The 24,911-nt window shown below is 39.4% G+C and overlaps 1 protein-coding gene across 1 annotated transcript; it reads right to left on the bottom strand.

The window, feature by feature from the left end:
• Positions 1 to 12,115: 12,115 nt before the first annotated feature.
• smfn (small fragment nuclease) lies at positions 12,116 to 21,054 on the bottom strand. The gene is made up of 7 exons (XM_067607188.1): positions 20,781 to 21,054; positions 20,140 to 20,223; positions 19,983 to 20,060; positions 15,729 to 15,840; positions 15,528 to 15,636; positions 14,904 to 14,957; positions 12,116 to 12,582 (listed from the first exon to the last, which is right to left on the bottom strand). The coding sequence occupies exons 1-7, from the start codon at positions 21,018 to 21,020 to the stop codon at positions 12,459 to 12,461; spliced, it is 801 nt and encodes a 266-aa protein (XP_067463289.1). The 5' UTR covers positions 21,021 to 21,054; the 3' UTR covers positions 12,116 to 12,458.
• Between the last annotated feature and the right edge of the window lie 3,857 nt (positions 21,055 to 24,911).

The raw sequence follows: 24,911 nt of genomic DNA, 5'->3' as shown, positions 1-24,911 counted from the left end.
GAGTGCTGTACCGTACGTCATCACACATACAATAGTCCTTCCCCATTGTTGTCATTTATGCCTGCTCTTTACGCTGCTTTCAAATCTTTCAAATATATGCTGTGCTTCCCGATGACACAAAATTATCATTATACACTATTCCTATGTTTACATTACCAATAATTTACCAACTACAGCTGCTGAGACAAACTCACTCTTTGGGCCAAACCCTGTTTTAGAGCAAAACCTCACCTGCCCAACTTTTAAGACATTCCAAGCTCCTAATGCACATCAGGGAGAGAATCTGTTATAGCTGTCAATGAAGGGCACATCTATAGAGCTACACATGCCTGACCACTGCTCAGTTAACTTGCTAATTGTATGTAGCTTTGAGCTAATGTTTAGCTTGCCAACATCAGTGTCAGTAAATGGCCAACTTTGTTTAAAATTTCCTTCAGGATAAACAAACTTTTAAATCCCACAATAAAAGGTGTCAGGCTGACACCCTACAGACTCCAACTGTGCACCCAAACTGTGTCAAGAGAAACAGATGTAAAACACTGTTGGAATGCTCACACTTTTTTCATTGACTCACTTAAATTTAGGGTAACATCAAGAGGAACATTTCCTCGATAAAGGATTTTAAGTAAGGACATTACACTTCTTCAGATTTGACAGGATTAAGGCAATCCTGTCATTGGTTCCCATTTACCGCCTCCTTTCTCTTTCTTTTCTACATCTCTGTCTGTGGTAACAGACACATACACATACACAAACACACACACACACATACACCTACCCCCCTCTATCTGTCCTTCTCACCCTGGCATGATCTCAAGATTAGGAAATTTACCAGACCAAAACCCTAAATTATGCTGCATTGCTGAATTTGAGTTCATTAAGTCCTGTGTGTTTAAGGCAAAGTTTGTAATGACTGTGAAGTGAGGATATAATCATTTTGTAAGCCGGAAATTGTTGATCTGGGGATAGTATACAACATTATAGTCTAACTCTGAAGTTCATGTGATTCAAAATGATTTAGTTATTCATTTATAGGTTAAACGTTCCACATTACGGTATGACTAAACTACCCTCCAGTGGTCAGTAGAAGTAGAATTTTTGAACAACAAATGGTATAATATGTTTATGTATCTGCAGTTTCTTTATTGTGCTTTTCTAACCTTATATTTGCTAAGTATTAGACATTTATATTTTTGATAAGTGAGGAATTGATATTCAGTAGTAATAAAATAGAATTTGTTTAATCCAGGTATTGATATTGTTGATTACATTACATGTGTGTTGTTTCTGGATGCTAGAGTATCATATTGGATCGTGTGATGTATGCTGAAAGTGATGAGCCATGGTGAATGATGGAGTGTGATTAACTTAGGTTTAAGTAATTACCAAAAGTGAATTTTGGTTAATCAAGACATGACCACGTCTTGTTCAGTCTAGAGTAGAGTCTAGGCATGTCACTTTCTCTTGGCAGTGGGTTTGGCAATCTGACCCCAAAGCACACTCCTACTTTCAAGACAATAAAACAAGCCAATGCCTGGTCTCAAAAATCTTTTCTGTCTTTCTGCTGTCCTCAGAGAGACGTCTACAGCATCTCTGAGCCCTTGTTTCTCGTCAGACCTTTTTAGGCCAGTGCATATGTCTCTTAGTTTAAACTTTAACTTTTAACTAAATGTTTTATTTCTTTTCACCCAGTTTGCACCCAGTTTGAGTTTAACTTTAATGAAAAGCCAACTTCAGTTTTAACATTCTTTCGTTTTTGTAACTTTGAGTGATTTTGCCCGGCCAATGGAATTATTTGTAACAACCCACTCCGTAATGGATCAAGACATCTCCCAGAAAAACTGTCAACTCGGCTTTTTTTTCCTTATCTACAAACTGCTGTGGTGACTTGGCAACACCCCAGGTTACCTGAGGAAACCGTTGCCTCACCCAAATTCACAGCTCCCTCAACACTCATGAGCGGATAACACCCACTGGGAGGCCACAGAGCACAGCGCCAGCTGACAACAGCTGACCCAAGCTGCAACACACCGACTCACCACTTCAAGTCATCTGGAGATGACTCTACAAACAAAGTAGGATGAAATAACCTCAATTGATAATTCATAAGGCTTAATGGTGTCGTTTAGCTTTGTATCTCTCCATCAAGTCTTAGAGAAGTCTGATTAGAGATCTTAGAGTTCAACTAATCTTTAAGTGGGAAAATCATCACACCTTTCCATCTTTCACTATCGTTAAGTAATCATTTCTAACTTCCCATTTCATCTGTTGGTTCTACCATATATTTGTTACTCCCTTGTTTATTAATTTGTTAACCAGTTTAGTTAAATAAATGTGCATTTATCAGTACATCATTGTCTATGCCTTCAATTTACAACACATAACTAGAAGTCCATGTCCAGAATTTACTACTTTGGTTTGTGAGAATGATTAAATTGAGACTGATTAAGTGATTACATTGAGACTGATTAATTCAGTTACAGTGTTCTTTTACATTAAAAGGAAGTGGTGCCCTAATTTATGAGTGTAAAGCTACTTAATAATAACACATACATTCCTACACCAGAGCGAGAGAGAGACCAGCGGTGGTCAAGCGAGTTAGAGAGTGAATGAAGACAGCAAGCCTCAAAGCTGTGAATCAAATAAATGTTATTTTCTGATTGTTTCACGGCAGTAATGTTCTAAAGCTCAAATTAACATGCCCACACCTATGCACACCTACACACAACCCTACAGGAAGGTGCAGCATTGCTGGATTTTGTGTGAATGCAGAGCTTCATCCTATCCACTGCGGCCTCTCTGCTCTGTGTATGTGTAGTTCAGCCCTGCCCTCAGTCAAGCAGACACACAGACCTTCAGCTCTTACATCCATGACACAGAGAAAGAGAGCAGAGTGGAGCAGAGGAGAGGGTGGGGAAGGGGTTGGGGGGTAGATAGTGAGTCTGCCTACAGGTGAGAATTTGACCACCTGGTGTCCTGCTGGTGCGGCCAAAACAACTTAGAGCTCAACACCCTAAAGTCAGTGGAGATGCCTGTGGACTTCAGAAAGAACCCAGCCTCACCCCTCCACCTCCTGGGAACCATCATCAGCCACGACCTCAAGTGGGAGCAGAACATCAGCAGCTTCACCAAGAAGGCTCAGCAGAGGATGTACCTCCTGTGGCAGCTAAAGAAGTTCATCTGCCAAAGCCAATGATGTTGCACTTCTACACTGCCATCATTGAGTCCACCGTAATCTCCTCCATCACCATCTGATATGCTGCTGCAACTGCCAAAGACAAGGGCAGACTGCAGTGTATCATCAGTGTATCATGGACTCTATCTCACTCATAGTCACTACTCTCCATATTAATGTGAAATCTATAACTCTATATAATAATAATCTTTATTGTCCACAAAAGTGGAAATTTGCCTTAGGTTGGTTGGTTAAAATACATCATAGTAAATCACAATACATACAATAATAAATAACACAACATGCTCAGTACAGACAGCAATAATGGACATGGTTTCACTGTGAATGATGTTTACAAATTTAGCAAAGTTATTGCATTTGGTATGAAAGACTTTTTTCAAATGTTCTTGGTTGCTGCAGTGGCTCTTTAGCGTTTTCCTGAGGGCAGTTTTATGCATTAATTGAAAAGTGGATGAACAGGATCAGACACAATCTGTCAGGCTTTTAGTTTCACCTGCGTTTTATATATACATCCCAGTTGTTTCTAGTGCCATGTCATCAGTATATTTGATTGGCAATTGGCAAGTTGAATTCATAATTTGCATTTCATTAGTGTATAGGGTAAACAAAACAGGTGAGAGCACACAGCCTTGAGGTGTTCCTGTAGTCAGGCATTACCTGCGCTAATGAGAAGACCATAGATGGAATTTAGACTCAGTGGTCACAAAGCTGATTGGTCTTTAGTAGTTTTTTTAATTTGGCCTTGAATGTATTAATTCAACTGCAGTTCTTCATATCACCAGGTAGGGCATTCCACTGAGTTGTGGCTTTCACAGAGAAAGCTGACTGCCCAAATGCAGTGCGACAAAATGGTATGGTACAATCTTGTATAGAGGATATTCTGGAGGATCTAATAGAACTTACTGAGTGAGTATACACAAAGTCACATAGTGGAGGAGGGGCCAAACCATTTAAAATTTTAGAAACTAGGCACAAATTTGAGAATAATCTAAAATTCTCAAAGCTCAGTATATTGTATTTCTCCAGTACCCGACAGTGATGGAAATGCATTGGCTTTTTGTCAAGAGTTTTTAGAGTTTGTTTGTATAAGAACTCAAGAGGTTTTATGGCTGTGTATGTCAGTTTTCTCGCACATAGGGTCAGGCTATGATCTGATAAGCCAGTGATTAAATTATAACTTTTAGTTATTCTTTCTGGTTTGTTAGTAAATATCAGATCAATTTGTGTACTGGAGCTTTTTGCAATCCTAGTTGAGCCTTTTGTTGAGCCTGGTTGTTCTAGTTGGAATTTCTCTGTGATCATTTTTAGTTTTTTCCTCTTAGTTTTATCCTCCCAGTTCCCATTAAAATCACCCAAAAGTAATAATTCTTTGTTGAGATTGTACTCTTTCTGTGAGAAAGATTGCAATCTTCTGACTTGTGTGAGTTGATCATAGAAAGTGTCATCTGCAGAAGGGGGCTTATAGACACCTATGATGTTAAAAGACATTTGTTGGGATAACATTATTTTTATCCCAACATATTCTAACGTGTTACCCGCATTGTAAACCACATGTTCACATTTGATGTTGTCTCTCACATAAAAAAGCACACCTCCTCCTCTTCCATCAGGTCTGTATCTTCTGAAACATCCGGGCAATGTGAACACATTCACAGGAGTTGTTTGTTTCAACCATGTTTCAGTCAGACAGAGACAGTCCAGATTTGAGTCAGACACAAGATGAGTTAGCTGATTGCTCTTTGCTGTTATGCTTCTGATGTTAAAATGTCCACCAAAGAGCCCCCTCGGTTTCAGCTTCAGGTCCCATAAGACTTTTGCATGATTGACAGTCTGGAAGGTTTTGAATAACCTCTACTTTCTCACTGCAGGGTTCCGACACACAGTGGTGTCAGCAGCAGGTTTTGTGAGAGAGACACTGGACCTATCAAGGTTTCCACAGTCCAGTAGCGAAAAGTTATTCATTGAGACATCATGCCTGGTGTTAACAAAGTTAAGTCTGTTAAGGGAGAAGCCTGGCTCAGAAAGCTGTTGCTCATTCGTCACTGGCACCAGATGAGTCCCGGACACATTCGGGCACAAATCAGCATCAAAGTTCTGCAGCGCTCCCGGGGTCACTGGTCCAGGATTAAGCTAAACATCAGCATGAAGAGGAGACTTGCTATTCTCCGCAATGGGATGGCAAATGACCGGTCCACTGGATCGGTGATCGGTGATTTCTGCTGATTACTCAACTTTGTAAGAAGTTAATTGATAAATTAAAACAATTTATAGCAATATTTTTGCAAGCATTCTCACTTTACTCTTAGTGCCTAAAACGTTTGTACAGTACTGTATATTTATTGTTTATGCATTATTTTTCATTAAAATCAGCATTTCAGTTCAGCGTGTAAGCACATGTAAACATGAGTAGTTGCGCTGAAAACAAAATGCACCGTTGCAGTGCCTGCAATCTTGATGGTATTTGGTCCAAAGTATTGGACCAATTGAAATTTTGACCTGATGGGGTGCTAAATGATTACTGACATTATCAATAATGATGCCTACAAAGTCAGATAATATACAGTATCTCCATCTGAAAACAATGAGTAATTAGTGATGTCTCTTTCTAGTTAAAATACAGTTTACTGCAATAAATCAATCTACAGTATAGGGGTGTGATCAGACTGGATACACTTTTAGTACAGAAAGGCTTTTGTTGTATAATTGATTTCTATGAGTTTAAACCATTGCGTATGCTGTGTTGACACTCTTGCTGTCTCACATTCTGTCTGTGCAGCGCAAAGGAAGGCTCAGAGTGCCTAAGTTTTAACAAGACTACAATGCCAGTTGTTATTGCCTACAACCCTGTGAGGCTGTAATCATCATTCTATAGTAGAAAACAATGTTCTTAGATCTTTACCCCTAGTGAGGCAAAAAAAAAATGTAACAATGTAGTCTGGCATGAGGGCGCCACCAGAGGAAAGGCCATGTTGTTAAACTAAGCCAAAAGAGTTTATCTTCTGCATACTTGCGAGCTACAACAACATAAGACATCATTATTCTTGGGATCGGGAATGTCTGTACCGAATTTATGGTCATCCATCCAATGATCACAATTAAATAGTTAGAAACCAGTCACAGCACCCACTGGAAATTGGTCAGCGGCCAGTAGACAGCCAATGAAAGATCAAAGCAGACATTCACATCAGAGATCATCTTTGAACAGAGACATGGGTTACCATCTCCTCTAATATAAAACCACCTGTTATCATGTGACTTGAGTTCCATACTGTGGTCGTGTGATGACAACTGATTAAACTACATCTGCTGATGAATACTGAGATACATTTGAAAATGGCCTTGAATTAAGATTTTATTTATTTCTACCATAACTACCATTGCCATGGTGAAAAATGAACTTTTATGCACAATAATTGAGATATTTTGCTCTTAATTAATGTTGGACTGACCAGTATCACCTTCCCTAGAGTCACACAACTAATGTGCAGAAAATCAAACAGATCAGACTCCCATAAGACTTTTTAAAAACTAAAAAGTCACATGGGGGGAGCATTCTGTGCAAATGTTCCCAGTAGAGTAATATTTTGATGTAGTATGTCTAATTATGGTGGCACAGCTGTCACCCATAGAAATAGTTTTAAGTGCTCTTTTCTGTCATTTGGGTCTTTTAACTATTTTGAAATGTTAACTTTTTTAATTTTTGGTCCAGTTCCTCTGCTTTGTATACTTTTATACAGACCTCCTAAGCTAAATGGTTTTATTCATGAATTGTCTGAGCTTGTCTCTCTTGTTATACCCAAATATGATACAGTACTTATCCTTGGTGACTTCAATATCCATGTATGTTGTCCTACTAACCCTCTTTCCCTTGATTTCCTGGGTCTTATTGAGTCTTTTAATTTAAACCAAATTCTTAAAGGTGCCACACATTCTAAAGGCCATACTTTAGATCTCGTCCTCACCAGTGGTTTTCTCCCCATAAATATGAACCTCATTGACTTTTATGTCTCAGATCATAAAGCCATTGTTTATTATGTTCCCTTATCTCCTCCCACTGGTAAGCCTTGTGCCACTGTCCTGTCATGTGTTCTTAATGCTGATTCTGCCAGTAAAATCTGTGAAGCTTTCTCCGATACATTAACCTTAAGCTCTTTTATCCAGCAACAGTGCCCATATGCTCTGGCTAATTCTTTCAACACTACAGGCCTATCCTTGATCATATTGCTCCTCATAAAATCAGAAAGAAAAGCATAATCCTTCTCTATTGCTCAATGAGTACATTCAGAGGTTACAAGTCTCCCTTGACATCCTAAGGAGTCACATGGTCAACTATCAGACTGCTGTTAAAGGGGCAAGATCAGCCTATTTCTCCAGTTTGATTTCTAGTAATTCCTATAACTCCAAAGTTTTATTTAAGGTTACTGACTCTGCTGTGAACAGTTCCTCCACCCCTAATATTGAACTTAGCCCTGAATTAGCAGAGGAATTTCTGAATTATTTTGTTAAAAAGGTGGAAAGTATTAGGGCTCAGATCATTTCAGACATACATTTCTTATCTGTCCCCCCTCAAACTGTGCAGTGCTGTCCCAATTTCAGCCATTTTCCCTCTCAGTCACAGAAACCTCTATTTCTCATATTATCCTCTTCCCAGCTTGATATTATTCCCTCTAAACTTTTAAAAGACGTATTGTCCACTCACAGTCCCTGCATTTTATCAATTATTAATCGCTCCTTGGCCACTGGTATTTTTCCTTCTTTGAAACATGCAATTGTGTAACCCATGTTAAAGAAGCCTAATCTTAACCCGCTCACCCTCAGCAATTATGAACCTATTTCTAAAAAATCTTTTTTATCTAAGGTGTTGGAGCAAGTTATTGCCTCTCAACTGGTTGCTTTTATGAATGTTAACAGCATTTTCGCTAACTATCAGTCTTGTTTTAGAGCTTTACATAGTACTGAGACGGCCTTTGTTAAGGTGACAAATGACTTACTCCTTGCTGCAGATAAACGCAAAAGCTCCTTTCTGGTCCTGCTAGACCTGAGTGTGGCCTTTGATACAGTAGACCACTCCATCCTTCTACAATGTCTTGAAACTTGAGTTGGTCTAAAAGGGTCAACTTATTATGCTCCTATCTGTCTAATAGAACCTTTTCTGATGTTGTTGGAAATTCATCATCTTCTGTTTCCTAGTTCACTCATGGCGTTCCTCAAGGGTCAGTCTTGGGGCCGTTACTGTTCTCCATTTATATGCTGCCTTTGCATCAGGTCATTAAGCATCATGTTAAGTATCACTGTTATTCTGACGACAAACAGTTATATGCCCCATTAGAATCCACTAATAACAGCCTAACTCTACTTACCGCCTGCCTTTCTGATATCAATTGCTGGACTTCTCCAACTTCCTCAAACAGACAAAACAAAACTTATCTTATTTGCCACACCCAATTCTTTCAGTCAGATAGCCTGCAATCTTGGAGTCCTATCACATAACATGAAGCAAACTGCAAGAAATTTGGGTGTTTACTTTGACTCTGGCCTTTGTTTTGACCAAGTTAAGAAGGTTGTTGAAATGTGTTTCTTTCAACTTGAGTTAATTTCAAAAAATTAGATCCTTCTTATCCTTTGAGGGTTTAAACAGCATTGCCCATGCCTTTATTTTTTCTCGGCTAGATTTCTGTAATGCCCTCTACATAGGTATTACTCAGGCTTCTCTCTATTGCCTTCAATTGGTTCAAAATGCTGCTGCTAGGATTATCACTGATTCAAAAAAACAAGATCATATACCTCCAATTCTAGCCTCCCTGCATTGGCTTCTTGTTCATTTTTGCATTGATTTTAAAATTTTACTAACTAATTTTACTTTAATTATATCAAAGATCTACTAACCCCTTGTGTGGGCACCCTCTTAGATCGGCTGGTAGTGGCTTGCTGGTCATTCTCAGAGCCTGGCTGGTGACTAAGGGCGATCAGGCTTTTGCAGTCCGGGCCCCCAAAGTCTAGATTGACTTTCCTGCTGAGACTGAGTTTGCTAAATCTATCACTGATTTTAAATCTCCTCTTAAAACATTCTTTTTTTTTTTTTTTTTTTTAAAAAAGCTTTTATCTATGTGTGAATTTTATTTTATTTCATTTTATCATTTATATTTCATTATTCTTTTATTATATTTTATCTTTTTGTGTATTGTTTTTAATCTTTTTGTGTTTTATCTTTTTGCAGAGCACTTTGTAATATTGCTATATGAAAATTATTTTTATTATTATTTATCACTCTCATCAAATAATGATACCTGTCAGACATTAATAATTGCTGCACTTTGTCCCCAAATACAGTACTTACAGTAGCCAGTCTATTCAGGTTAAAAAGATTTGTTCTGTATGATGGTGGCTGCAGAGACTTTGCCTTAGTTTTTAATGAACTGTGGCCCCTGGTAGTATATAAGGTAAGCAGCTGTCTCAACCAGTTTGTTGAAAAAAAAAACAAAAAAAACAAACAAACCTATTAAAGATTTGACTGACAGCTTGGCTGCACGTCAGGGGTCAGGAAACGGCCACAGAGTTTTCACACCACAGCATGGATGCACACTATCCAGGTCAGAACACTGTCTATCCATCTCCACATTCTCTCCCTCACTTTGAAGCTGGGTTAGCAGAGGCTTTTCACCTTCCCTTTCATGACCTGCCTTGTCAGATTAACTCAAATCTGGGAGGCAGAGACTCTCAAGTCTGAGAGCTGTCACATGTTCACAGTGACCACACATGTGTGTGTGTGTGTGTGAAAAGCACAAGTTGTCTGCTACCCCATCGATTTGTATTTGAGAAGGAAAGGGAATTTGCTGCGGAAGCAAAGGTGGGATGAAGATGGCAGAGTTTAGGATGACTCAACAATCAAATTGCAACGCCAAGTACAGACCACACCCACACACACCCGCACAGCTGATGCAATCTGAAATTTAAACCCGAGATACTGTACCAGATTGACTGATTTGAAAAAGCAGGGGAACATGTCTTTTCTCCAAAATTCATATTACTTACAATAAAATCCAGTCTAGTCTGACGGGTATAGGTAGTGTTTACTGAATACTGTGTGTGTGTGTGTGTGTGTGTGTGTATGTGTGTGTGTGTGTCAGTCAGCTCATTGATCTTAAAAATCGTTTGTTCGGTTAAAGAGCCTTCTGTAATTGAAACTGTGTACTGTTTGACACTTTGATGAGGCTTCTTAATGTAGACTGGGAGCGCTCATGTCAAGGTTATAAATATGGTGCTGTTGAAAGCCTCTTCCTTCTCTCTCACACATGAGAGTGTGCATTTCTTCCATTTGTACAAGAACAGCTCCAAGGACAGATGTCTTCATACATGACTGCAACACACCTCAAACAGGACACCAAAACATGGGAAACAATAAGATCACATCACTGTGAAGAAATTTATACTGACAAGTGAACAAGCACAAAAGCTGCTTCTGTCCTTCTCACAAGCTTTGAGAACCATCGCGTTTTGAATAGAACCCGACCGATACATCAGCAGCCCAATGATATCACCCAATATTGGCTCATTACAGATTTTATCAGTAGATGTTTGCACAGTTGCAATATTGCATTTTTATGTATTTTTGGTCTTCATTCTTCTAACTGCAAGTGAAAATGTTTTTGTTGTATTTGTTTTTTATCTTTACTTACTAACTGTAGTAGAAGCACCGTTGGCAGAAATGCCAGCCTTAAGTCTATGTGGATATATCTCTATCAGCTTCAAACATGTGGGCACTGCAATTTTTCACCATTCCTTTTTTTTCAAAACTTTTCAAGCTCTGTCAGGTTGCAAGGTGATTGTGAGCGAACAGCATCCAGCCAAAACTTGATGTAATCTAGTTTATTGTTCAACTAATACTCAATAGATATTTTTATTTTAATGGTATAAAATAAATCTAACCAAATTATGGACTTATCGACTTCTTATCAGGTCTTTTTTTTTTAAATTCAAAATACAATATAAAATAGCTCAAAATATCATATGAGTTTCATGTCTTCATTTAAGATGAAGGAAATCCTGAGAGAAGTTTGAAAGAGTGAAATGGTGTACAGTAAATAAGTGGACAATGCAGGTGCTCTAAACCTTAGAGGTGCACTAAACAAACTAGGACAGTAAATTCTAACTTTTTCATCAGTTGATGGACATGAATCCTGAACTTTGAACACAGGACTTTGAATTGATGGAATGCTCGACCATGTGTACATTGAGCTCTTGAGTTTGATCCTTATAACAGGAAACAATAAAGATGACACTAAATCTCACAGAGTCATACTTCTGCATCATTAGACACTATGAATTCATGTTCATCACAGCTGATTTGTAGTCATCGATCTTCATACATAGCCACTCACAAGTTCCCAACATTGTCATTTTTGATTTCTGACTGTTAAACACAACAAGACACTGTGCTCCACTTTAAATCATTCCAAAGGTCACACTGCCATCCGGTGTTGGTCCTGTGTCTCTACGGCTGTGTTCCGACAGCATACCATTGTACATTGTACTAACAGGAAGTGATAATATACATATCTCCATACATCAATCAAACCTCAACCTTGAAAAGTTTCTGTACAGTTTGTCTTAAATTTGGAGACTCAATAACCAGAATACAAAATGTTTGTTCATGTTTATCCACTAGGTTCCTGCAACCGTCACATCACTGTCTATGATTTGTACTTTTCCAGCTGTAAGCTGCTCCACTATTTCTGATGTGCACTGCATCGTGGGACAAGTGTCCTTCAACACCACACTCAAAAATATATTTAGTACACATATGACATCTTTGTGTGTTCTTAAGTCATTGCACTTGTTTGAACTACATATTTTAAAACCTGTTGCGATTATTATGCTTGTATGTATTTGGTTGATAGAAGTGACACAGGTGGACTGGAGTGTTTCCTCAGGGACCACTGACTTTATTTGGTTTCATTTTAAAAACAAGGGTAAATGAAAAGTCAATCCCAACTAAAGATAAATTAATACAAAAGTTTCTCTTTTAAACTTTGAAAAATAGGTTTCTTTTGAATAAACTTTTACTAGAATCTTGCTCCCTTTCATGAAACCTTTAAGTTAACTTTTGAACAATACTGAAACAAAGGATCATTATGGAGCTAAATAAGAACAAAAACTAAAAGCAATGAAGACATTTGCATAAATCACACTGAATGATGAAACTGCCTCCTTCTGGAAATACAGCCACAGAACACTGAAGGCTCCATAGTCTCACTCATGTGTACTAACTCTTGTTGCTGCCTCCATTTTCTATAATCTTGCGCTTCTTCTCCTCTGTTGAAGCTTTAAAGACGTTGGCTCTGTAATACTGCAGCTCTTTAATGCTCTCTGTGATGTCGTCCAAGGCTCTGAAGGAGAAAACAAAGGTTTTAACAGGTTTTAACTGTGTATTGTGCATATTACACTTAACATTGAGAGTGAGTGCAGACCAAACAGTAAGGATCACTGCAGTTCATTTCAACTTGGATCTTATTTTCGCAGGTTTGGCCATCAGATCTGTTGGTTGTTCCTCCTGATTAAACAGACCACAAAGAGATCCCTTCTAAAAGCAATTTCAATGTGTAAGTGATGCATTCTAAAGTTTAGCTAAAGTTCATATGAGGCTGAGTGACAAAATTAAAGTGGTTATCTTTCAAAGTTACACTGTTTAAAATATTTTTGTGCAGTAACATACAAAGTGGGGTTTTGGTACCAATATGTCAGTAATTTTGGATGATACCCATTTATTTTTTTTTCCACTTGTCCTGTTAGAGGGAAGGATCACTGCAAATCAATACGAAGTTGTTCTGGATGAAACATTTCCATCCTGATGGGAGTGGTCTCTTCCAGGATGACAATGCCCCAATTTACAGGGCAGGAGGGGTCACTGAATGGTTTGATGAGAATGACAATGATGTGAATCATATACTACGGCCTTCATAGTCACCAGATCTCAACCCAACTGAACACCTATAAAAGATTTTGGGCTGATGTGTTAAACATCGCTCTCTGCCATCACCATCAAAACACCAAATGAGGGAATATCTTTTTGAAGAATGGTGTTCATCCCTCCAGAAGAGTTCCAGAGACTTGCAGAATCAATGCCAAGACTGTGGAACACCATTCTTATAACTTACAAATATCGATCCCTGCTTTCATTCACATATGACCCCGTACAGGAAATGTTCCTGAACATTTCAGGGATAGACTACATGTGTTAAAGGGGCTAAAGTTAAGCAGAAAAACGTTTACCCAAGCTGTCTGTTGTAAACATCAATCACAGTTTACAGACACGCTTATACTTATGTTGTGTTCACACCAAATGCAAAGCAAATTTTTCATGCGATGAGATTACATATAAAGTCAACATAAAGTTTGCGTGTATTTGTGGCAGTAAATACGTGAAATTCGTGGTGTGAATGACGTGAAATTTGCCTCTTTCACATATTCACACAAGTTGAAAATATTCAACTTCAGCAAAACTTTCATGCATACCATGGGGCTGGACTGGGAGATTCAGCTGCGGCTTGCCAACAGACTGCTGCTGATTTCTGGAGGAGTAAACACACACCAGACCACTATACCAGTCACACCGCATTCTACTGTAATCCGTAGCCATTCACTGGCGGGAGGAGTTTGTTTTTCTAAACTTTTTAATTGATTTATCTTCCCTTTTGCATCTCAACCTCAACTGCAGCAAACACCGGAGTCACACACCCACCTCAGCTGCTATCATCAATAACAACCTAAATGCCAGTGACTTTACATAATTTTAAATTTACACTAGTAGATATCTATGTGTATAAATGTGTCGCTGCCGTATTTATGCCTTTAGATTACATTATTTTGAGTGTCGATGGAGCAGCTACAATGCTTGCAAAGCATAGCTCTAATCAATCCAAACTCCATTCAGAAAATAAGCATTTTAAAAGTTGTTCGCTTGTCATCTTGTGGACAGACCTGCAAAAGAATGAATTCAGACTTTCACAAATCAGCATCATGATGTAGTTATTCCGGCATCCTTTTGATTTGTTTATTGTCTGTGGTTGTCATCTGGGAAGTGTAGTAAATAAATAGATTTTTGGGGGGAATTCTGTATGACAGGTTAATGCAGTTTATCACAGCAGAAAGAACAGAGAAGAGTTGCTAATGTATCTCTCACTGTTTACAGATAAGTGTCGGTATGACTGTTGTTAACAGGAGGACTGAGCCTTATAACTGCAGGCAGACTGAGCTTCAGTAACATCACTGGCTGGCTCCCATTGTCCGGGTGGGGACTAGTTGGTGCCTGCCGTTGCTCGCTGGCTGTTCGGGGTGAATAAGAACAAATGATCCTGCGGCCAGACTTGTGCGAATTACGCCAATAAAAAATGTTCCTGCATTCAAACTTGTGCGAGTGACAAATGGTGAAAATTTGCTTCTCGTTTGGTGTGAACACAACATTACACTCACTTTCAGTTTCACCCCATATAAAGTGGTTTAGGTCATCTGGATTAACTGTTTATTTGTGTCAACGTGTCTGACTGACTAGTGACTAGTGATGTCACTGTGTTCACAGATCACAGAAGTCACTTTGTTGTGTTTTTGTAAAATAGGCTTAAACTACTACTACTCAGTTTAAATAAACTGGAGTGATCATTAAAGAAAGATTCAGCTGACAGGCTTTTGTTGATGTTTACTCATTGTTTACCTGTGGGTTGCTTTCTTGTGAGGTACCATCTTGTACTCGTCTGGAAACCACCGTCTGAAAGAAAGCACAAAACCAAATTAATCTCAGTTTGCGTTAAACTTGTCATACCCAGCAACATTAAAGATACTGTCATATTATCTTTCTTATGATTAACTGCTAAATAGAGACACTTGATCATTGAATTACAAAACCTACTCAGCAACATTAAAAGTGGGCTTTTGACATGCAAACTGATGAATGGCAGAGAAGATCATTAATAAGGCTTGGATAAACAATAAGGCCTTAATGAGATGAGCAAGGAAAGTACCCTTTAGGTAAGCTAAATAGACAAAAATCAAATTACAATAGATTGTGTTCATAGGAGTGTTTCCATATCATGAGGCTACCTCTGCATTACAGAGCAAAGGAACAGGGGAGGGACAAATGTGGAATATATTCAAATATTCATTCACACTCTAATACAATCTCATCTGAACAAAACAGAGCACTCACTGAAAAAAGCCTCATTACAATGTGCAGAGGCTGAGAACTTTTCCACAACTTAGCAAACATCACACAAACTCTCAGACACTCCACACACACACACACACACACACACACACACACACACACACACACACCTACCTGCAAAGCTCCTTGATAGTGCTGACGTCAATGATTCTGTAGTGGAGGTGGTACATGAACTGTGGCATGTACTTGTCCAAGAACCTCTTGTCTGCATGCACAGAGTTGCCTGCAGGAAGAGGAATCATGGAATGTGACTGTAGGAGGCAAATCAGTTGAATAATACTCAAGTTCTGCTGCTGGTGCTAAAAAGTAACTCACCAGCGAGGGGACACTGTCCAGGAGGGGTGTGCTGTCTGACGAATGACAGGAACTCATACTCAGCTTGTTCCAGGGTGATTTTACTGTCCCGTACAGCCTGGGTCAGTCCTGACTAAAATACACAGTTGCACTGAACACTTTTAATAGAAACACTACTTTAAAGGAATAGTTATGATATTTCATTCACTTTCTTGGCAAGAGTGATGAGATAAGATGATTGATACAGAACGCTTAGCTTAGGATAAAGACCAGAAGTAAGGGGGAAACGGCTAGCTTGGCTCTGTCCAAAGTTTAAGTATGAACATAAAAACACGTCTGAAGCTTATCGATTAACACATCTTGTTTGTTTAATCTGTACACATTCAGAAATGTAGAACTGAAAAGATGTGGTTTTATGGAGGTTATGTGCTGGGACTATTGATCAGACAACTCAGATCTACAGTATGTTGCTTTACAATATTGCAAAAGTTGTCTTCAAATTGTTTTCTCAATCCATCAAGTGGCCTAAAGTATTTCTTTATGATATGGAGAAAAGTAACCAATAGTGTTATGTGAAGCCATAGCCACAAAATTTGTATTCCTACTCAATTATTACCAAAATTTAAAATGACACTTGGTCAGAGCCCAAACACAATTGTAATTAGACTCGTTTAGAGGAAGAAATAGACATGAAACCTAAAAAGAAACCTTGGGTTGCTGTTACATGTGTGAAGCACAAGCACAGTAGGGGTTAGGGAAACTGGAAGAAACTGCAGTCTCCTGACACACTGTAGTCTGTACTGTACATTTACCGCCAGAAAACTTACTGCTAACCTTTTCCTCTGTTCTGCAAAATACTTTGGGAGGGTGCACTTGATGGATTGAGAAAACAATTTGAAGACAACTTTTAAGGAGTAGGGCAGAGTGTAAGCGAGTGAGTGGTTAAGTGAGAGAGCGAGCGGCAGAAAAATAACGGTGAATGCGAGCGGAGCAGAGGAAAAGGTTAGCAGTAAGTTGTCTGGCGGTAAATGTACAGTACAGACTAAAGTGTGTCAGGAGACTGCAGTTTCCCAGGCAACGACACAGACGTTAACTTACGTTTCGAGACAGCGTTGCTCAGCGGCTCCTGAACGCTATTGATTTTTGAATGAATGGATATTTTGCGTTATTTTTGACATTTAAAAAATTATTTTTTGGCCTGGCTCGGGTTCTTGTTGGCCTGGTGGCCCTGTACTATTATAGGGGGAACACTGGTATCTGTTCAGCAACATACATGTGAGACTGGCAGCTGAAACGCCTCCTGTGGACATGGTGTTAATGACACAGTGGGTTTGTTTTGGGTTAATCACAGCAAAACTTTACCAAAACATTCATATGAGTGTGAACAGTGTAGAACATTTTAACAATACCTATCAGACACCATCAAATGGGAATCTTTACTGCTTGCTCAGCTGTTCTATGCTGCTGCCATGTTGACATTGAGACATAGCAATAATTTAATCTCTCCACATAGTCACAATGGAAGCTCTGCAGAACAGTGAACACTAGCAAACATGCTGAATTCATTTTAAGGACAGGGAAAAAGCAAAATTCACAGTAGAGCTGTACCTGAATCAGGGTATTCAGTCAGAGTTGAATCACAGTGAGCACCTCAGGTTGATGCATCAGTTCATTTGCTTGTGGTTCGTGTTTTATATAGATATTTTTTTGTTTTTATTTACACTCAACATTATTAAAGATGTTCTCTCTTCTTGCGTGTATGCAGGCGCATAATCCTGGTGGATTACTTTGTAATGTGAACGCTCTGTTGCCGCTGTTTATTAGGGGTGTCACGATTTCAATTCTAAACCAAAAATCGATCGAAATGAGCGTTCAATTTCGACCTTCAAAATCAAAAGAAGGATCGTAATTCCCCCTGTATTTTTTTCTCTCCACCCCCACGTGCGTGCCTGAAGAAAAAAAATAAACAACATCTCAAAGACAACACAGCGTAGCTTACTGGTAGCCTGTAGCTGCATTACTTCTCGAGACACCATGGCCACTGCTGAAGTCAGAGATGATGGAGAAACAACAGAATTGGAAAACCCTCCAGCTTCCCTGAAGTCACCAGTGTGGCAACATTTTGCCTTCCCTGTGAGTTGTGTAAACAACGAATGCTTTGTTGACAGAAAAGCTACAGTTTGCAAGCTATGCTACACACTTCGGCAAAGCTGGAAATATATCGACAGATTCGAACTTCCCAAATCTTTAACTCATAAATGAAACGTTCTTAAAACACAATCAATGCCTCTTTCCTACAGTAACAAGGTGGATAATGAGCTGGTCTCTATGTACAGCCAACTGTGAGACGAATCTTATCTATCTAATCTATCTTATCTAAAAAGTGCAACACTTAAACTTAGTTTCTTAGAGGTTTTTGTGTTTTACAGTTTGTTCCCAATTGACTGGGGAAATAAGTTATTATTATGGCCTTAGTGTGGTACATCCCCCCAAAATAGGGAGGTTATATCACACCATGTAGCCTATCTTTTTAAAGAAGATAATATTGATTACATTACTGTATTTTCTCTAATAGTGGCCAGTATTCAATGAAAAGCCGGGTCTCCAATGATGGCCAGGAGTGTGGTCAACACGAACAAATAAAGGCCGGCCCCAAATACAGGCTGGGGAGGGAAAAACCAAGGATGGATTGAAGTCGTATTCAGACCAAATCAGGTGTTGCTGCGCACTGCTGCAGGCCACAAGATGGCGGTAGCTATATTTGAAGTACCATATAGGACCTGTGCAAGTGTCAGTGACTAGCCAATGCCACAACACTGTAGAGAGAGAACATGGCACCCAACAGATGAAAGTTTGATGTCGAATTCAAAGAGAGAGTTTTGCAATATGTGGAGGAAAATTATGGAGCGAAAGCTGCAAGACCTTTTGATACTGACCTGAAAAGAATCAGATACTGGAAAAAACAGAAGCGTGAGCTGCTGTTAGCTGACGAGGAGAGCACGGCTAGCTGGAGATGGGAGGAAGAAAGTTAGCTTAGAGCTAAAGAGACAGTTGATTGATATTTGATATTTGGCTGTGTTGTTAACTGGCTATTAATGTTTATATACAGCATAACGTTACCTCAGATTTGTTTAGTTTTTAACTGACACTGGCCTTATTTGCCCTCCCGTACTTAACCGGTCATACTTCACACAAGTTAAATTGAAATGTTTGTGTAATGTTTCACAATAAAAGTCGGGAAATGAAGGCTTTTAATTTTATTAATAGCATAATGCAGTAACAAAAATTTAACAGAGCAAACGGAAGCAGATCAGAAAACAGGGAGGCTTTGTACTAAAATATGAGCAAATATACTTATCAAACAAGGGAATTAGGAATAAAGGCCTCTCTCTACCATAAGCCTGATTCCAATAAAGGCCTGGTACCCTCTGCAGTTGAGGTAAATAAAGGCCTCAGCCACTACTAGAGAAAATACTGGTATGAACTGAAATTGAAAATATAAATGAGCGTTGTCAGGGCATAAAACTAATGATCTGTTGATCTTTACAATACAAGACTCAATAGTATAACAATGGCATCGCTGTTAGTGCTGAAAAAAAATGTAAAAATTGAAAATCATGACCTTGAAAGTCAAATCGAATCGTGGATTTGGAGAATCGTGACACCCCCACTGTTTATCTCACAACTGTCATGACAAAGATAAATCAGTTGTCCCCACAATAACTTTCCAGAGTTGTAAAATCCTGTCTGTGAGTATTGGTGTCTGGATTGTATTTCATTGTCTCACCAGTACCTTAAACAACATGTCCCCAGCATCGCAGCCTAACTTGTACCAACTCGGGGCTGATATCAGTGTTATGTGTTACAGTGTAATACAGTTCACCTGCAGAGCAGCCACTCCACACTGAACTCCTATAACCTACATGAGTCTCATGTTTTACCTTCAAGACCCATGTTTTAATGCCTTTGTTCATATTTTGTGACGTGAAACGTTAGATTTCCACACAGTCTGAGAAATAAAAAGTGTGGGCCCTGCTCACAGTTAAGTTATAAAATCCTGGTGCACCACAGAGCTCTCCTAATTGGCTGCTGACAGTGCTGTCAGCTGAATAGTAAATCATAATGGATGGCAGTTCAAAAATAGTTAAGCTGACGTCTAGCTTTGTTTGACATCAGACTGGGGTCTGTCTTAAGATGCAAAATGGTTGAAATGTGCAAATGTGATATGTGATTTCATATCTATCTTTTCTTCAAGCCCCTGAGCAGACAGCTTACCTTGCCATGATGCTCTTTACACCACTCTGACATCCCATCCAGCAGCTCATCTGGCTGGTTAATTATCAAGTTGGGCCCCTGACAACCAAAAACAGAAGAGTTTAATTTACATGACAAATAGAAAATAACACTTCAATGGTGTTAATGTTTATATTACCTCAGCCAGAATGTTCAGATCGGAGTCTGTGATAATGCATGCCATTTCAATGATCTTGTCCTTCTCAATGTCCAGACCTGTCATCTAAAAAACACATAGAGACATAGTTATGTGTTTAGTCATCTAAAGGAACATCACTTTACTCCTTATATAATATGCATGTGTTCACAACACAAGTCTGCTGTCACACATAATGCACATAATGTGTTATTTTGACATTCATGGCAGCGGTGGGAGTGATGGTCCATCTGTATTATGATGGTAATAGAAGGCAAAGACGACTGAATTTGGCGACTTAAAGATGCTTCACACATCCATGAAGGGCAAGGTTCTGCTGGGTTACTCTCACTTTTTTCAATAATATCGTATCAACTAGAATCTTTAAATGTCAAATGTATTCAAAAGCAGGCGTTACACATTTTAAAAAGGCTTCAAACTTCATTGAACAAAAAACAGCAAACGTTTTTCAGAAGGCAAAGCGGTGCAGCTGTTCACAAATTAGATACCAATCGATAACAACATATTTACACCCTCTCTGGTTAGCTTGGTGTAGCATTAGCTAACGTACATACAGTAAGTTAACTCCACAGCTACAAGCCCGTTTCAGTGAGTCTGGATGCATTATGAGCGCCGTGACTTGCCTCCAGGTCCACCCACACCATCCTCTGTGACATCGCAGGGGACGACATGCTGCTTTTTCCGGCCACCTGGACGTCAAAATCGGAACAGAATCTGGAAGTAAAGTCGAGACGTGTTCCCGGTGTGGTCGTGGCTATTTTTACACGGTTAAATGGTACTGAATGATACAGGAAGAGCTGTCTGCTGCAGACACTGCGCAGAGCCGCGAGGACCCACGCCGAATTCAGCAAGCAGACCGGCATCCTGGGCCAACTTCCGCTCTGAGCTGTCGTAAAAAAAACCCTACTTCATTACTCTCAAGGGGCTTCTTCTTCTTCTTCTTCTTGTAAAATTTTGGCAGTGTGGGCGCTACTACGTGTATTACTGCCCTCTGCAGGAACTGTAAAACTGCTTCGTGATTAGCTGGTGGTACATGCATTTCTCCTTTCTTTAGGATTGTCTTTGCTATAGAATCGGCTATTTCATTTCCCTCAACTCCAGCATGCCCAGGAACCCAGATTTACCTCCTCTTAAAGCTGTCAGAGCAGCTGCTGAATCAGAACAAATGAGAACTTTCTTTGGTCTTATTTCTCTTTGCACCACAAAGCCCAAAGAATTGCTAATAGTTCTGTTTTGAAAGTTTGTGCAAGTGAGTTTCCACTTGTGATACGCTTGTCGATCCTAAGTCCAAGCTCAGCCCCATACACGCCAAATCCTGCTTTCCCACTCTCTGGGTGCCTACAGCCATCTGTGATATTTTCAAATAAAATCCCACTACTCTGTTTAGATAATGCTCTTTTTTGAAGCTATCACACTATTATCCTTTTCTTGTAAAAAAAAAAAAGAAAAGTAAGATTAATGTCCAGCTCTTGCATTAGCCAGAGAAGTACAGATAACCAGTCTATATGTTTTGCTATGCTTTCCTGCTCCATTCTCAGTATCCTGGCCCACTGATTTATACTGCTGAAAAATGGTCTGTTTTTGATCTTGCCACCTGAATCCCATGACCCTTGCAAAAGACACCTAACGGGGAAGGTTTGATGGGAGCCACTTGATTTTACCCAGTACTGCAGCCCCAACTTAATGTGCCTTAAGCATAGGGCATTTCTCCCATTTCAATAAGCAGTGCAGGAAATTGGGGAGGTTTTTAAAGCCCCATAACAGAGTCTCAATGCCTTGGTCTGCAGAATATCTAATTTTCCAAGCAGTGACTTAGCGGCAGAGCCAACAAAACAGCCATAATCAAGCACAGATCTTATCATTGCCTGGTATATTAAATGCATGGTCTCCCTCTCTGCCCCCCAGTCACATCCATACAGACTTCTCATTACATTTAACACTTTATTACATTTTGTCAGTATTTTTGCTATGTGAACAGCCCAAGTCAATTGTTCGTCACACCAAACACCCAGAAATTTAAAATCTTTCACTCTCTCTAGTGAACGTCCATACATGTGCAGCCCAAGATTAGGTAACTTTCTTCTGAAACCAAAGATCATTAATTTAGACTTTGCCGGTGAGATTTTAAAGCCCCATTTGTCTGCCCATTCCTCTAAAGCCCTTTGAACTTGTTTTAAAGTAAACTCTGTATTTCTTCCTCTTCTCCAAATGTCGCCATCATCTGCAAATAAAGACTGTCCAAACCCTCTTCTAATGCTCCTAAATATATCATTTATCATTATATTAAATAAGACTGGGGTAATTACACTTCCTTGTAGGTTACAATTTTCTATTTCAACAATTTTTGAACTTTTCCCACCCACTGTATTGTTAGAACATCTTTAATCCAATTGAACATTCTACCTCTATCTCTTAAATCATAAATTTTAATCAGTCCCTCCTACCACAAAGAATAATCCTCTTCTCACACCGCATTAAACAAAGCTACAATTTCTTCTAGAACAAAATCATCCAAATGTTTAAATAATTCATAAGACAGCCCATCTCTCCCAGGAGTAGTGTTTGCCCCAGAGTAAATAGCATCCCTCAATTCTTTCATAGTAAAAAACAAATTTATCGGATTGTCATTTTCTGAACTCCTATCCAACTTCCACTGATTAATTAATATCAGATTGGTCCTCATCAACTCCCAGATTTCCAGAGCGGTGCACTGCTTGAAAAACATCAACATACATGTTAGCTTTTTTGGATACTACTTCCACCTCACCATTCTGTAAAACTGGAATAGGTCTTCTTTTATAAAGTCCTGACATTCCGTGTACAGCTGACCACAGGTGCCTTACAGGAGTCTCAGGGCCTAATGTTTCACAAAATCTCCTCCAACTGTTTCTTTTTGCATTTTTAATTACTCTTCTTGCTACTGCCCTTAGTCTCTTATATTCCACTGCATAACACAGCATTGGATGTTTTATTAATTTTCTATATTCTCTATTTCTGTTCCTTACAGCTATATCACGTCCCTTATTCCACAAAGGAACCAACACACGTGATCTGGGATTCTGCTTCATGGGAATAGTACAGTGAGATTTCTTATGGATCATCAACATTTACATTTTTCATTTAGCAGACGCTTTTATCCAAAGCGACGTACATCTAAGACTGATACAACACAAGCAGGGATCTAGTCAGGAGACAACAACATGAGTAAGTGTCATAAAGCTTAAGTTTGAGTCCGATAGGATGTAAATGCCAACAGGGGGTGCACCAAGGCAATGCATAGATTGCATAGAAGTAGATTTTTTCTTTAAATTTTTGTATTTTTGTTTTTTCTCTACCTTCAGTCCCTCAAGAGCAGAGGTGTTCGCAAAAGTGTCGGGTCTTTAATCTTTTCTTAAAGATTGAGAGGGACTCAGAGTCCCTGAATTACCAAACAGAGTATAGTAACTCGTTCCACCACCAGGGTACTACAGAGGAGAAGAGTCTAGCTAGCAACTTAGGGCCCCGTTGTGGTGGTGGTACCAGGTGCCTTTCATTGGCAGAGCGTAGTGAGCAGGACGGAGTGTAGACCTGAATGAGGCAATTCAGGTAGGCAGGAGCCATTTTAGTTGCTGTTTTGTAAGCAAGTGTCAGGGTTTTGAATTTTATGCAGGCAGCAACTGGGAGCCAGTGGGGGGATATCAACAGCGAGGTGACATGTGCTGTTTTGGGTTGGTTGAAGACCAGATGTGCCACTGCGTTCTGGATCATCTGCAGAGGTTTGAATGTACATGCGGGGAGGCCTGCAAGTAAGGAGTTGCAGTAGTCAATGCATGATATTACGAGAGCCTGTACCAGAAGTTGTGCTGCATTCTCAGACAGGTAGGGTCTGATCTTCCTGATGTTGTACGGGGAAAAATGACATGACTGAGCAACTGAGGCCACGTGAACTTTATGGGTTAGTTGGTCATCAATCATGACATCCAAGTTCCGGGCAGACTTTGTGGGCATGAGTTGGGTCGATTCAAACTGGATGCTGATGTTTTGTTGTATGGGAGGACAGGCTGGGATGACAAGGAGCTCAGTCTTAGAGAGGTTGAGTTGAAGGTGGCGTTCTTTCATCCATGCTGATATATCGGTAAAACATGATGAGATCCTAGCCAAGACTGTGTGGTCTTCCAGCGGAAATGAGTCTAATAATGAGATAAATGTAGTGCTAACACTATCATTATCGATGTCTACATGAATATTGAAATCACCTACTATAATTACTTTATCTGTACAAAGGACTAAGTTTAATAAAAACTCTGAGAATTCAGATAAAAATTCAGAGTATGGGCCAGAAGGACGGTACACTATACCAAGTGGTTGGTTCTCACATGACGTGACTTCCTCCCAAAGTCACACCAGCCACCTTAAATTTTGTGCAGTGTCATCTCACCACATCACATCCACCATCATAAGATCGTGTGACGTCAGCTGGCCAGATCACAGTGGCCATTTTGTCACCCATACACACACTCATACACATACACACATACACACACACACACACGCTTTTGTGTACAGGTTTTGACCATACACAACTGCTGTCTTATGTGTGTCGTTTGATTAGTATTAGTTGATAGTATAGTGTTTGTTAATTGAAACATTTGTTGACTTTGTTGATTCTTGTGAAGATTAATAAATACTGTTATAGCTTTAAAGAGAAGTCATTTTGTCATTATTGTATATGTTTATTGTGATAAGTGGCTGATTGAGAGAGTCAGAGCTCGGAC

This window comes from Thunnus thynnus, chromosome 13, assembly GCF_963924715.1.
Source record: "Thunnus thynnus chromosome 13, fThuThy2.1, whole genome shotgun sequence".
NCBI classification, from domain to species: domain Eukaryota; kingdom Metazoa; phylum Chordata; class Actinopteri; order Scombriformes; family Scombridae; genus Thunnus; species Thunnus thynnus.
This window is presented reverse-complemented; position numbering and strand designations above follow the sequence as displayed.